This window comes from Myotis nattereri (assembly GCF_964212035.1).
Source record: "Myotis nattereri genome assembly, chromosome: 13".
Classification (NCBI taxonomy): Eukaryota; Metazoa; Chordata; class Mammalia; order Chiroptera; family Vespertilionidae; genus Myotis; species Myotis nattereri.
In genome coordinates this window covers 44,476,029-44,491,438 of record NC_138088.1, presented here as the reverse complement: position 1 = coordinate 44,491,438, position 15,410 = coordinate 44,476,029, and the positions used below count along the sequence as shown (strand labels likewise).

The 15,410-nt window shown below is 49.1% G+C and overlaps 1 protein-coding gene across 1 annotated transcript; it reads left to right on the top strand.

Annotated features, from left to right (window-relative positions):
* The first annotated feature begins 868 nt into the window (after positions 1 to 868).
* ACTR1A (actin related protein 1A) lies at positions 869 to 14,241 on the top strand. Its single transcript, XM_081105366.1, has 11 exons — positions 869 to 999; positions 6,154 to 6,218; positions 7,271 to 7,346; positions 8,067 to 8,192; positions 8,974 to 9,098; positions 9,773 to 9,989; positions 10,668 to 10,760; positions 11,378 to 11,552; positions 11,656 to 11,717; positions 12,325 to 12,365; positions 12,453 to 14,241. Exons 1-11 carry the CDS (start codon positions 952 to 954, stop codon positions 12,553 to 12,555), a joined length of 1,131 nt encoding a protein of 376 aa, XP_080961492.1. The 5' UTR covers positions 869 to 951; the 3' UTR covers positions 12,556 to 14,241.
* Positions 14,242 to 15,410: the final 1,169 nt, after the last annotated feature.

Sequence of the window (15,410 nt, the reverse complement as noted above, 5' to 3'; positions counted from 1 at the left end):
TTCAATAAATCTCCACCTTTACTATACTAAAAAAAAAAAAAAAGCTGTGGTACATCTACACAGTGGAATACTACTGGACAGTAAAAAAGAAGGAAATCTTACCGTTTGTGACAGCATGGATGAACTGGAGAGTCCTAAGTAAAATAAGCCAGTCAGAGAAAGACAAGTGCCGTATTATTTTACTCACTAGAGGCCCAGTGCATGAAATTCATGCACAGGTAGGATCTGTAGGCTTAGCCAGCAATCAGGGCCAATAGGAGCTTCCCTTCATTCTGCGCCGCCCCCTGGTGGTCAACTCACGTCATAGCGAGCGGTCAAACTCCTGGTTGGTGGAACTCCCTGGGGGACAATTTGCATATTAGCCTTTTATTATGTAGGGTATGTGGAATCTAATGAACAAAATGAACTAACAAGTAAAATAGAGACTCATCGGTAGTAGGCTGACAGCTGGGGAGGGGTGTGTGTGTGTGGAGGGATTGAGTAAAAAAGAAAAAACTCATGGACCCAGATAGCAGTGTGGTGATGGGGGGGTGGAGGAGGTTATAGGAGGGCTAAATGGTGATGCACGAGACTTGACTTGGGGTGGTGAACACACAATACAGTGTACAGATGACGTGTTGTAGGATTGTGCACCTGAAATTTGTATAATTTTGGTCTCCCCAATAAATTTAATCAAAAGGGAAAAAATCTGCTTCCCTTCTATTTACCCATGGAGACTACAAAACCCAGGGTACTGTGTCACTCCATCTCTTAAAACTAGGTGTGGCTCGGAAACTGCCTGGCCCTCTAACCTTAGGTGCAAGGCATGCTGGGGGTTGTAGTTCTTCAGAGGCAAGATCGGGCCGCTCCCTCATCGCCCTGCACCGGCGGCTAGTCTGCGCATGCGTGTCAGTGGCACTAGCAGCGGACCGGGCAGGCAGTTCCTTCCTCGGAGGTAGAGATTCCTCTGCCATGGAGTCCTACGATGTTATCGCCAACCAGCCTGTTGTGATCGACAACGTGAGTTGCATCTTTCCTATCTCTAAAGGGACTTCTGCTGTCCTCCCCGAAGGGATCGCTTCCCGATGCCGCCAGCTCTTTGTCACTGGCCAGGCCTGTCAGGCGGGTTCAACCACCGCTGCCTCCTTTCTACCCCCACCCGTAGTCCGCAGGCCGGGCGGCCGGTCTGGAACCGTGGGTTGGAGAGCTTTGGGGTGAATAAAGGGAAGACTTGTAGTCCAAGCCGGGTCCTTGGGCCCGGGGCTCAAGGGCCTTAACCGCTCTGTGAGCTCCCGGCACCCGCCCCTTCCCAGTTTTCGATAACTCTATTGGCTGCTTTGGCTGTCGATCTTGACCGATGACCCCGCCTCTGAGCCTTGCCGGATGAGGGCTGCCCTCTGCAGTGATTGGCTTATGCCCCTGCTGTTCTTCCGGGCCGCCATAATGTTTCTCAGCTCTAAGGGGCGGGGCGTTGCAAGAGAGCTGTTGGGATTGGCTTCCGGAACTTTCAATGGTGGGGTCTGATGGACTAGGCCCGCCCGCGGGTGGGGAAGGGCTGTTTCCTTCTGTCCGGAGCCGGGCGACTAGGCTGTGCGTTTGGGTGGGGCTCGAGAATCTGGTGCTAGAAATGACCATAGGATTTCATTTATTTCTGTGATTATAAATCACAACGTTAATAATGGTCGAGGCTAAAAGAGTAACCAAGCAAGCAGGGACGCCTAGTTGATGGTGAAAATAGTTGCCAGGCTCTCTGGAGCTTACGGAGGAGTTTCGCGAACATACGTTCGAATTGGATCCTCACAAACACTGGGTGAATGGTTAAGGCAGGAAGTTTGATTCTCATTTTATAAATGAGAAAAATTGAAGCGCGAAGGATTAAAGGGAGCCCAAGGTCGCACAGTCGAGGTGCCCTACATCCAGTGCTTTATTCGTTATTCCTCTTGCCAGAACACCACGAAAAGGCATAAATAGTGACAAATGGAATTAAATACTGCTCCTATTGTGGGCAGAGGAGGGCAATTGTAAACACTGCATTTCTGTCTTCCCGTTGTGGGTTTAGTGCCACCGAGATCGGTTGACCTTTTCTGTGCCCCTTCCAAGTCCCTTGAGGCAAAACTGCCAGTTCCCTGTGCCCTAAACCCACCGTCAGATCCGCTCCGTTGACTCAGCCCTTGGGACCATAGGCAAGCGAGAAGGCCCTTTCATTTGCATCATCTCATTTAAGCTCCAGATCTGGTAGGAGGATGGGCATGACTCTCCCCAGGTGATGCAGGAACGTGAGACCTGGAGAGGTTAAAGAACACTCTTCCGACCACCAGGTTAGTGAGTGGAGGAGCTGAGACGCAAGCTGAGATCGGGCTCCAAGTTTCTCACTTTTTTTCAAGGAAAGGTGTTTTTGTTGTTAGCTTTCCTTCTCTCTAGGAGTATGGCTCCTGACTTGAAAAACAGGAGGTTGAGTTCAGTGAGACACCACCAGTTTGGGAGAATTGTGGGGTCCCCATCAGAGCTCATGTCCGGGTTGCAGGCTCCATGGCGTGAATCGGTGTTTCTCTCTCTCCCTCGCCCGTCCTCTCTCTAAAATCAATAAAATATATATATATTTTAAAAAACACTGTCTTAGTGGCTATGGGAGCCTAAATGTAGGAACAGTAACAATAAGAGTTTCACTGTTTGGGGGAATGTTATGCTGCTTCAGCACCCCTTTAAAAAAAAAAAATGAGAGACATTATACCTAAAGAAAAATTCAGAGCACCTACATAGCATGTGCCTACCACCAATAATAAATGTTGACATTTGCCATATTTGCAGGAATGCAGACCCAGTGTTGCCAGATCTGATTTTTCAAAAGAAATTGGAAATTTTTAATGTTGTATGAGTTTCTAGTTTTTAACTGTCAGAAGTTAATGTAAAAGTAGTTTGTGGTCTATAGATACAGAAAGTAGATTAGTGGTTGACCAGGACTAGGAGTGAGAGAAGAGGGATAGAATGGAGAGTGACTGCTAATGGATACAGAGTTTCTTTGGGGGATGATGAAAAAAGTTCTAAAATTAGATTGTAGTAATGATTGCATAACTCTGTGAATATACTAAGAACCACTGACTTATACACCTTAAATGGGTAAATTGAATTTTATCTCAATAAAGTAGTTTTTTTTAAAAAAGTACTTTGTGGGCCAAACATAATACGTCTTTGGGCCCAAAATGGGCCACCAATATCTTAGAATCTGAGGCTCCATCTCTTAGCATCCTTTTCCCACTTGTAAAACGGGAGACAATTAGCTTTCTTTTCAGCATGTCCAGAATAATCAGGAGAGCTTAGAATAAAGGTCACCCAAGCCATAAGGCCTATAGCCAGCAGGTACTGGGAGAGCCTTGCTAAGGGATTTGCTCTTCGTTTGCCTGAAGCAGAAGGAGAATGAATGGTCAGCAGTGGCTGCAGCAGATTTGAGTCCTCAAAAATCCAATATTTAATGAGACTACTTTTTCAAGAAGCCTCTGCAAGGCATTCTTTTACTTGGTTTTGCCTCAGTGAATAATAGAGTGGCAGCCCATTTGCCAAGTACACAGTTCCTAGTTATAAATACTGTTATAGAAATTGATTACCTTCTTATATGATCTCATGGTATAGCTTGAGCAGAATAGAGAAATGAGACATCCTGGTGCCTAACTCTGGCAACACAGAAGGAGGAAACCATCTCCCTCAGCCCCACCCATTCTTCACACACCTGAGGCCTGGCAGGCCAGCTCGTGGGGCTGCAGGGACAAGCTGGGTCTGGTTCCTGGGTCTTGTGCATCATTCCCAACACTGCCTTGCTTGGTCTTTTCTGCGCCACCTGTGCCTGGGGCTTCTGGCATTCCAGCTGCTCATTCAGGTTCCAGTTATTAGACATCAACTGCCAATCCATTTGAGCTTGATTTTCATTTTAGTCAACCAGCATCTATTTGAGTACCCAGCTACTGCTGATATATAAAGTCTCTGACCTCGAGGAACTTAGGCTGAAAAGAGACAAAAATGGAAACCATAAAGTCAAATATGAGAGCAGAATGAAATGCATCTACCTAGTGGTATAGGTAATAGTGATTTTGTGAGATAATAGGAGCATAATTAATCCCACCTAGGGACTGTTCTTCAGGAGGAAGGCAGTGGTATTTGAGCTGGGCCTGTTATAGTCTTGCTAGGAAGGACAGAGAGGAAGAAATGAACCTATCATCTTACTCTGCCTTGTCACTTAGACCAGTGGTCGGCAAACTGCGGCTCGCGAGCCACATGCGGCTCTTTGGCCCCTTGAGTGTGGCTCTTCCACAAAATACCGACTTCTGCGCATGGGCCACGAAGTTTCAATCGCACTGTACATGCGCGCCCGCACATGGAATTTTGTGGAAGAGCCACACTCAAGGGGCCAAAGAGCTGCATGTGGCTCACGAGCCGCAGTTTGCCGACCACAGACTTAGACTCTAGTCCTTTTGTTAGTAAACGTAAAATCAAATATCCAGGAAAATATTTAGAGTCTGAAGTACAGGTCTCATCTTTACTCTTCTTTTTTCAGCCTGTGCCAGGAGATCTAATGAGTCTGTTGGCATCACCACACCCAGATGAAGGCAGTGAGCAATTATAGGAAGCTTGAACTAACACGCTCCTGGAGTTGTCTTGTACAGCACTGTTCTCACTATCCATGCCGCTGTCCCAGAGCCCTGTGTTTGCAGGAGGATAGTTCTTCCTTCTTCCCAGTCTGCAGCTCAGTGTATAGCTGCACCTTTTCCAGGCTTCTTGCTGTTCTGCCCAGGCCAATGAGTTTGCACTTATCTCCTGTTTTCTCTCTTTTCTATTGGCAGAGGTTCTTGCTGTCTTAGAGAACTGGCTTGCTCTGCTCAACTTACTGCTTTCCCTGTCCTTCAACCACTTCTTACTTACTCCCTGTGTTGCCAGAGTCAGGCACAAGGATGGCCCATCTCAAACCCTTCCCTCATGGCAGAGCACAAATAAGGGACAGGGAGGCGACCAGGGATGTTGCTGGGAAGTCTTCGGTGCAGACAACCTATTTAGTGTCTCCCGGTGTGTTTACTGCTTGCTGTGCGGGTTCTGGAAATACCACACTCCATCCCAGGAGTAGTAGCCCCTGCTGACAGGCAGCAGGAAAGGGTTTGCCCCCAACTAGCTGCAAACTGTGTTGGGCTGGAAGGGCAGAGGTATCAGCTGTGGTGGTAAGAGAGCTGAGAAGGAAGAGAACAGGTTATATCTGCAAGCAATATCAAGCCTCGACAGCTGCCCTGCGTGGAGTTACTATCTGTGTGTATAGAATCAGTGTTTACTTTGGTTGCGCCCAGAGATGCTGGTGGGAGAAGTCGAGGTCTTTTCTGGGCACCCCACCCAACGTACCAAGGATTGGAGCAGCAGGATTGTGATGCTGGGTCTCCTCTCTTCTCAGACAATACTTTAGGGCCCCTTATCATCAGGAGACCTACGAGTGAGTAAAACAAAGCAGAGTAAAAACACAACAATAACCACAAACCCTACAACGCAGTGTGTCTGCCCCGCAGTCAGAAGCAGACAGTGTGCGCTCCATGGCAGTGCTCATGGTGGTGTCTGTCACACACGCCGGGGGCAGGGAGAGTTCCGACATCTGGTGGTGGTATGCCTGAGAGTCACACACTCTTCCCACCTTGGTTGTGTTCCTGAACTTGGCTGCTTTGGTGCTTCTAGCTACTTTCCTCTTCTCTCCTCAGGTGTTGTCTTTTTCTCCCCGTTATTAATATTTGGGGGGGGGGGTTGGATCAAACCATTTTATTGAGGACCTTTAGGGGACGGTTGAAGCCTGGGGAGGACAGTGAAATCTGGCATTCTCAGCCCACCGGGATCTCCCAGCTTCTCCGCCACCAAAAAGCTATTAACATTATTTTAATGCCAAAAGTAAAACATGTTCAGTGTAGAAAAGTCAAAGAGTACAGAAAAATCAATTGATACTCTGAGTATACAGTGAAAGTTCTCACCCTCTCCAGTCCTACTTCCTTCCCTTTGGCATGCATTCACTGTACAAATGCTTATATAAATAGATATATCATATACAACCCTAAGGTCTCTCACTTTTTAAAATAAAAATAAAACCATATACATATTGTATGATATAAATCTCTTGTTTTTGTGATACCTCTGACTTTTCTTTCTCTTTCTCCTCAGGGATCCGGTGTGATTAAAGCTGGTTTTGCTGGTGATCAGATCCCCAAATACTGTTTTCCAAACTAGTAAGTCATTCTGTAACTTAGAAGCTTGAGAAGGTTGTCAGCTTTGTTACAGGCTCAGCCCTCCATCTTTTAGGGAGAAGGGATCTGTCATTCAGGTCAGTCTTGGTACTCAAGCAAAGGACAGGAGCTGGCTTTTGGAGGAAGCTAAGGAAACAGCCTACATAGTACAATTTGAGAGGCACTGGCAGATTTTTATCTGATGCCAAAAATGTTCTCATCAGTAACTCATTGCTTTGGGTGACTCCCTTTACATGGAGCCCTTTTTCTAAAATTCTCCTAGCACCCAGGAGGGGGTTTAACCATGAAACCATACCTCCAACCTTAGTGAGAATGAGTTCTCAGGACTTTCCTCCTAAGGCAGAGAGACTGCAGGCAAGAGAAGGGCATGGGCGCCTGGGGAAGGGCTTAAAGCGGAAGAAAAAGAAAAAAGCCATCTGCCCTAGCCGGGTGGTTCAGCTGGTTGGAGTGTCGACATCAAAAGGTCGAGGGTTTGATCCCTGGTCAGGGCATGTACTGGAGGCAACTAATCAGTGTCTCTCTCTAACATCAGTGTTTCTCTCTCTCCCTCCCTTTTTCTCTAAAAATCAATAAAAACGTTTCCGTGGGTAAGGATTAAAAGAAAAGAAAGAAGGCCATCTGTCATAGTTATAACAGCATAGTTTTATTGAGTAGAAGGCCTGGGCAGAGGGCTAAAGAGACTCAAATCTTTTGAGTTAACCATTCATTTAGAAATTGTTTTCTTGTCTCTCTTGGTCTCCACATATATGGGGAAGGAGAAGAACTAGAGGTATAAAATCCTCTAAAATTTGTTTTAATAACATAATATAAAAATAATACACACATAACTTAATACATGTTCATTGTAGAAATTATGGGAAATGCAGAAAAAGAGAAATAAGAAAATCAAAATCAACTGTAACTTCCCTCCTTAAAGATAATCACAGTAGCATTGAGTATATTTCTTCCTAAGTCTGTGCCTCTCTACATCCTTCCTGTGTTCTGTCATGTGTTGTGAAATGAAAAGTGATGGTCCTCCCCACTTTCTTTTGTAGTGTGGGCAGACCCAAGCACGTTCGTGTCATGGCAGGAGCCCTCGAAGGTGACATCTTCATTGGCCCCAAAGCTGAGGTAATTCCCACTCCTCAAGCTAACAGAGGACCTTCTTTAGTTCCCACATGGACAGTGTCCCAGCAGAGGGACATAGCGATGAGTAAAAGGAGCGATTTCCTCTTAAACTCTCCCCTTCAGTTCTCTTATCCTAGGCCTCATCCATTTCTTTCTTCCAGGAGCAGCTTCTGGTTTTGGAAAGAAAACCCTAATTTGTGAAACAGAGAGCAGTCTAGGAAACAGAGCTTCTGCCTTCCTTTTGGATTCTGTCACTACCTTGCCAATGATCAAAATGACTGGCATGGGGATTTTTTGGCAAAAGAGATTGGGCGTAGATCCTGGCTGGGGTACCCTGGGGATGAGTTCATTAACAGTTTGGCAGAGCCCTCAGGCAGCCTCTAGAAGCAAAACAACAGAATCGTAGTTGCCAGCCTTGGCTCCCAGTGCTGAGGCCCAGAGGTGAGGGCCAGGAGGTTATGTCCTGGGATCAGGCAACGAAGAGGGTGTCTCCTGTCACTTGCCCTGAGGACACCCAAGGGTCCATGGACATGCAGAAGCCCTCTAATTTGCCCGCTGATTGGGCAGTGAGAGCATTCTGCAGCTGTACAGTTGGAGATTTGGAGAATGAATGGGTACCCGCCCTTAGCCTAGGTGAGGACTGTGGGGTGGAACTCGCAGGGTTCACTGGCCAGCTCAGCTGAGAGACTGGCTGCTGCTGTAAGTCCTGCCCTCTGTCCCCAGGAGCACCGAGGGCTGCTCTCCATCCGGTATCCCATGGAACATGGCATTGTCAAGGACTGGAACGACATGGAGCGCATCTGGCAATATGTCTATTCTAAGGACCAGCTGCAGACTTTCTCAGAGGAGGTGAGAGTTCTGTGTGCGGGGCAGCCCTGCAGAGAGTGCAGAGCTCGTCAGAACCCCGACCCCAGAGATGAGGACGATGACAATAGCTGCCAAGAGTATTTGAGTCTTAATTATGTACCAGGCATCAGACCTTGTGCTTTTTAGACATGTTTGCATTTCATCTTTACAGCATTCCTATGAGATGTGGGTAGTATTCTCTAGTTTACAAACAGGAGAACAAGTTCAGAAAAGCCAAGTAGTGTTTCCAGGATCACCCAATGAATAAAATAAAGCTGGGATTCAAACCCACATCTTTCAGATTTCAGAGCACATACTCTAACTTCTAAGGAGTAACTCTCCACTCAGAAATACCGAGGAATGTGCACAGTAGGTGGACCAGAATTTCCAGGGGAGAGATATGGTCTGATTTTTTAAAAGTACATTCAATTTTAAAATTTAACTTTCTGTTTTGAAAAAAATTTAAACTATGTTTATCATAATAATTCCAATAGCTTATTAGCAAAATCTTCTTGACAACTGGAGATATATATATAGTAGATACAGGGATGTACGGCTCATGGAAGAAAAGAAGAGGAGTAAAGGGGTGGAGGTGAGGTCAGAATGAGACTTGAAAGGGGGCATGATTTTGGAAAGTTGAGGATCTGACTTGGGCAGGGGTAAGTGATAGGCCAGCTTGTCTGGCAAGGTCCCCTGGCCAGCCACACACAGGCTTCTCCTCCAGCACTAATGAGGGGTGGGCATCTGGCCTCACCCTGATTGCTGTCTGGGCATTTTTCACCAGCATCCTGTGCTCCTGACAGAGGCGCCGTTAAACCCACGGAAAAACCGAGAACGAGCTGCTGAAGTTTTCTTTGAGACCTTCAATGTGCCAGCCCTTTTCATCTCCATGCAAGCTGTGCTCAGCCTGTGAGTAGCAGCCTGGCTGGCGAGCCTGGCCACCGAGGGGAAAGCAGTTCCTTTGGCATTCCTATGGGCTAAAATAGGCTGCCATTTTAGAGTTCGCCAGCTTGACTTCACCCCGTTCACTCCATTCCTTGTCCTCCCAACACCAAGGCAGAGTGTCAGTTGCTAATTATGAAACACAGTGAGGTCCCCACCCCCTCATACCACAGAAATATATGTCTGTCTCCTCGTCTCTACCAAAAGAGAAAAAAACTAAGGACAGACCTAGAGAATTATGTGGGAGAAAAGCTAGTTTTTGTGGAAGTGAATATTCTTATTTTCCTTTACTCATGTACTTTCCCTGCCTAGCCCTGTGGGCATTTGAGGTTTTTCCTCTTGTCTAGAGAGTAAAATCTGCCCCTCACGCTGGGTCCATGAACCGGCTGAAGGCCAGGCATCTCTTGAGATTGGAAGGCCTGCTCTTCTGGGCATGGGCAGGGAGCTTGGAGAGGCTCAGCTCCTCATTCAGGTCTTTTGAAGGCTTGTTTCAGTGCTCAGGCATCCTTAGTCCAGTTTCAGGGCCCTGGAGAAAGGCAGGCCCCAGCTTTAGTTCAGCTGACATTGAACTTTAAAAGAAGTAAGTTTTTGCCCAGAGTGAGGAGACAGGCGTGAGTGACGGTTTGCCCCCTTTGCTTCAGTTATGCCACAGGCAGGACCACAGGAGTGGTGCTGGATTCTGGGGATGGTGTCACCCATGCCGTGCCCATTTATGAGGGCTTTGCCATGCCTCACTCAATCATGCGCATCGACATCGCTGGCCGAGACGTCTCTCGCTTCCTTCGCCTCTACCTGCGTAAGGAGGGCTATGATTTCCACTCATCCTCAGAGTTTGAGATTGTCAAGGCCATAAAAGAAGTGAGTGTTGCCCTGTGGGCCCAGGGATGGGCTAGGGAATGGGAACGGAGCATCCAGGACCTCAGGACCTGGAGTGAAGAGGTGAAGCTCCCGTCCTAGGGGTCTGGGTTAGGCCTCCTGACAGCTGTGAGATCTCCAGCTGGGCCCCCTGACACACTCACCTTCCCAAAGAGCTACCATTTTGTAGGGGAAAGGGAGCTGCTTCTATTTCTTAAGTTGGGTGATCATTATGTTTTTCAGACCTTATGTACAAATTACATGTTCTTTCCATCCTTGAGGAATTCAGAATACATTTATCTTTTAAGTAAACTGAGTCCTCCGGCACCTGTGGCGGTAGGGTAACCTCTGAGCTGGGTAGTGGCACCAGAACCATATGAGCAGTAGAAGAAAGATGCCTGAGTCTGGACTAAGAGTAGGCTGTGTTCTCAGACCCAGATCCAGGGAACCACGTTTCCACACTTGCCCACCAGGAAGGTGGAACAGGTGGGCACTCATATCCTAAGTGCCATCTGGTGGATGCCAACGAAATCCCCTGCTCCTGCAGTAGGGCAGCAGCTCTCACGACCGTTAGGGCAATCACTGCGATGGCAGATTCTGCAGCAGCGTGTCAGTCTTCCGGGACTTTGACCAGGTGGGTGCCAGGTTTCCTGCCTGCCTGACTCATGCTTGGTTCTGCAGAGAGCCTGCTACCTGTCCATCAACCCCCAGAAGGATGAGACACTAGAGACGGAGAAGGCTCAGTACTACCTGCCCGATGGCAGCACCATTGAGGTAGGCGACCGAACCTGTGCCCTCAGGCCCCCAGAAGGTCTGGGGCTGTACAGAACTCTTCGTGGGGCGGCGGGAGTCAGATGTGCCCGTCTCTGTCAGCCCTCCTGGAGCAGCAGAGCTCGTGAGCAGCCTCACCGCCTGCCCAGCGATGTGTGCCAGGGACCTGGCTTCTCTTGTGTGGCGAGAAGGCACCAGAGGCATTTTCCTGGGTCGGGATGGGGTCAGGAAGAGGGTGGTTAGTGCTGTCCGTAACTACGTGAGCACAGCATAGGCTGGGTTGCCTCTCCCCAGACCTCCATTGATTGGAAGAAGTTTTTATGAGTGAATGAGTCCATGTATTAATGCCAAAGGTCTCTTGGCTGGATGATGCCAGAGCTAGGATTAAACAGAGGAGCTTCCTCTCTCTAGTTTCCTGGGAGCCCTGTTTCTTTTTGTTCCCTGTTTGTTCCCAAGAACCCTATCTTTGTTCCTTGAGACCTTGACATCTGAGGTCTTTCCTAAGCCTGGACTTCATAGCCACCTGGTTACTAAGAGGTGGACACAGGGGCCTCTTCCATCCCCCTTCCCAGAGACCTCGGCCCCCGTTCCACCTCTGAAGCTGGCCCTCCACCCTGCAGATTGGTCCTTCCCGATTCCGGGCACCTGAGCTTCTGTTCAGGCCAGACCTGATCGGCGAGGAGAGTGAGGGCATCCACGAGGTGCTGGTGTTTGCCATCCAGAAGTCTGACATGGACCTGAGGCGCACGCTTTTCTCTAACATTGTCCTCTCAGGAGGCTCCACCCTGTTCAAAGGTTGGTCTTTGCTCTCGGGGCCCTTCCCCAGAAAGCTTCCAGATCCTGCTGGGCCCAGATGCCCAGAGAATTGACTTGAGATTCTCCTTTCTTGCCCATTCAGGTTTTGGTGACAGGCTACTGAGTGAAGTGAAGAAACTGGCTCCGAAAGATGTGAAGATCAGGGTAGGACCATGGTGCAGGCTAGGGCTGGGTGGAACTGGGCTTCCAAGGGTCCATAGTGCCATATGGTGTGGCCCCCTTTCCAGCTCTGCCCAAGCTTTTCAGGCAGCCAGGGCTCCACAGGTACTGGCAGATGCTCCCACTTCCACACTGACCCTGAGGTCTGCCAGAGTGGAGGGCCCGTTCTCGCTCTCCATCCTCTCAAAGGGGGGCAGTTCTAATACCCAGATGACGCCGGGTGCTAGGCTGAAGGCCCCCGTGTGGTCTTCCAGGGAAACTGACATTGATAGGAGATTGACTTTTGCTACTCCCCTGTGACAGTCCAACATCTTAGTGACTGCCGAGGGGAGCTAGTCTGCCTGAGAAAGGAGGGGTTCTAAGTGAAGGAGTGTGGTTCCTGCAATGGCATCTTGCCCCCAGATAGCCCCAGCCTTTCTGGGAATTGTACTTAGGGTGCGAGAGACCGCAGGGTCCAGCAGGTCCACTTGGTCTGTTGTGTGAAATGCATCCACTGCCTTGGGTGGTGAGAATTAGCCATAAAGAAGAGTTGGAAGGAAAAGTGAGAGGGGAGGGTGAACGTCTCAGATTCCTCTTTCTATTCCCCTTGCAGATATCTGCTCCTCAGGAGAGACTGTATTCCACATGGATCGGGTGAGTAGTTCAGGGAATAAGAGTGGAATAGGAAGCAAATACCCACGCTCTTTTCTCACAGTGTTCCTTTGATTCCCTCTACTCCAGGGGCTCTATCCTCGCCTCCCTGGACACCTTTAAGAAGATGTGGGTCTCCAAGAAGGAATACGAGGAAGACGGTGCCCGATCCATCCACAGGAAAACCTTCTAATGCTGGGACATCATCTTCATCTTTCTCTGAAGTTAACTCCACTTTAAAACTCGCTTTCTTGAGTCGGAGTGTTTGCAAGGAACTGCCTGTGTGTGTGTGTGTGTGTGTGTGTATGGATGTGTGGGTACAAGTATGTGCACCTATGCGAGTGCCGTGTGGCCCAGGGATCCCAGGGCCCAGAAAGGACGATGAACTACCCACGATGGTGATGGCCTGAGGCCTGGGGTTGACCACTAACTGGCCCCTGACAGGAAAGAATGCTGGCAGAGGGCCCCATTCCTTCGTCTACTGGGCCTTTGTCTGGCTGTGTGGGACTACGTTTACTACCTACCATAGGGACACAGAGGGAGGTAGATCTAACCCCAGGGAGACCTTGCTGCTGCCCATCCTAAGCTGGTTAAACCCCACCCCCACCCCTTCCCCAGGGTGCCCTGAGGCCCAAGGCAGCTGCTGCCTTCCTTGTTTATCATTCTGTTCTTGATGCCTCTTGATCATGGATTGAGGACCGGAACTGGGGTTGAGTTCTATCTGGTTTTGATTGCAGTTTGGGTTGGGAGGCTGGAAAGGAGAGGGCAGGATGCTCTTAACTTTACCTGGGGGCCAGGACCACACTGGGCATTTGAGGAGGGCAGGAGTAGTGCTACTTTTGATTGGCCGCAGAGTTAAAATTCCAATCCCAAGCCCCATCCAGGGGATCTTGGGAGAGCTTAAGGAGCCTGTTGGCTCCAGGCCATTATTTACTTTTCATCCATCCTTGGGCAATGCCATCTTCAAACAATGTTATTTATTTGTTTGTTCAGTATGGGAACTGGAGAGAGGGAGCTTATTGCCTCCTGCCCACCAGTCACCCTGTTCACACTAATGTTTACAGCATCTCAGCTTAGCATGGCCTCCAGGGCCCCACCACTCCCTGCTAAGGGTGAACTGACAGTATCCATAGGCTGAGGCCATTTGGGATCTGAGGTTGCACTCAAAGTCACTCCCACAGCCTTTCTCCCTCTCCCACTTGCTCACTGCCCTGGAATCCACAGGCTGGTTGCTGGTTGGATTTTTCTGAAACAGGTGGTAGAATCACTCCTTGGCAGAGGCCCTAGCAAAGGAGGGGTGTTGGGGGACCTAGCGCCCTTAGGGTTGGAGAAAGCCGCAATGAACCAAGTTGCCTTTTCCCACTCTAGCTGACCTGAGGAGCTAGGCTGTAGAGATGAGAAGGTCCCCTCTGGGCTGATATTGTGCCATTCTTGACTTTGGACATGAGTAGTTAGGGAGGGAGGAGGCCAGACCCAGGTGCCAGGAACTGGTGGGCTCAGGCTCACCTCTGGTCCAGTGGGGCCAAGCACGTACTCTGGACTGGGCTGGCCTCGCAGTGGTCCACAGGCCCTTCAGCCCGATGGTACAAAGCTGGGTCTGGCCAATGTTCACCGGCACCCTCACTTGACACCAAGATCTGCCCCAATCCCAGACTCAGGCAGTCTTCCCATGCCATCCAACGATGAAAGGCCCTTCTAGGTATGGGCCACAGCAGCAGGTGTGTGTGAAAGCGATGTTGCGGCCCGCGGACTGCAGTGTGCTTAACCAGTTCACCTCCCTTCTTTTAGCCCAAGCCTGTCCTTCACACAGCCTTGCACAAACCACGTTGCCTGGTGGGGCCCAGTGTACTTAAATAAAGTCCTTCCAATAGACGCGTCAGCCGGCCTCTGTCAGTGCTGGGAGGGAAGAGGGAGGAGCTCAGGTCCCCCGAATCTGAGGCCTCATCGTCCTCTAGAGGGCACTGTTGCCACAGCCAAACTTGGCCAGCTTTAGCCCAAGTGCCAGCCTGTCAAGCCCGTGGGTGAGACTCCACCCGAATGAGGGGAGCAGCATCTGACATCCTAAGTCAGAGGCTCTCAAAACGTCCGTGTGTGTAAGAAGCTCAAGAGCTTATTAAAATGCGGTTCCTGAGGCCCATGCTCAGACATTCTGAGTAATCAGTTCTCCATTTTAATTCTATATACTTGGGGGGAAATTGCCCTTCACTTTACAAATGTTAACCCATTCGATCCAACAACCTATATAGTATATTTTTATCATCCACTTTATAGATGAGGAAATAGAGCCACAGAGAGATCACGTAATTTCCCAAAGCTAGGATTTGAACCCAGGCTTGTAGCCCTACAGCCTGCATTCTTAGGCACTATGAGGCCCTCAACAAACCATTGGCCTAGAGCCGTGGTCGGCAAACTGCAGCTCACGGGCCACATGCAGCTCTTTGGCCTCTTGAGTGTGGCTCTTCCTAAGCCTTAGGAGGACCCTAATTAAGTTAATAACAATGTACCTACCTATATAGTTTAAGTTTAAAAAATTTGGCTCTCAAAAGAAATTTCATTTGTTGTACTGTTGATATTTGGCTGTTGACTAATGAGTTTGCCGACCACTGGCCTAGAGCAGTGGTTCTTAGTCAGGTCAGTTTTGCCCTCCATATACATTTGCCAATGCCTGGAAATACTTGGTTATCATAATGGGGGGGGGGGGGTGTGAAGGCTGTGCTGTTACTGGCATCTAAGCAGAGGCCAGGGCTGCCAAGGCCCAGAACACAGGTAAAATCACCACAGAGCTTTCCAAAACCCGACCCATGAACGCAGAACCTTGGGAAACAGAACTCAGACCTATCACCATTTTTGAAAGCTCTCTGGTGTCTCCAAGGTTGTGGGCTCTGGCCTAAGAGGAGCCGCTCTTCTTTGATCACCGTGTCCAGCCGTGGTACATGGAAGTGCCCTGGGGCTACGACTGCATCCCAAGTGCCCATGCAGTTACCAGTCCACAGGTTCTCCCTGTTGCCTCTGGAATCTGATGTGGGTGGCCCCTCCACTCACTTTGGA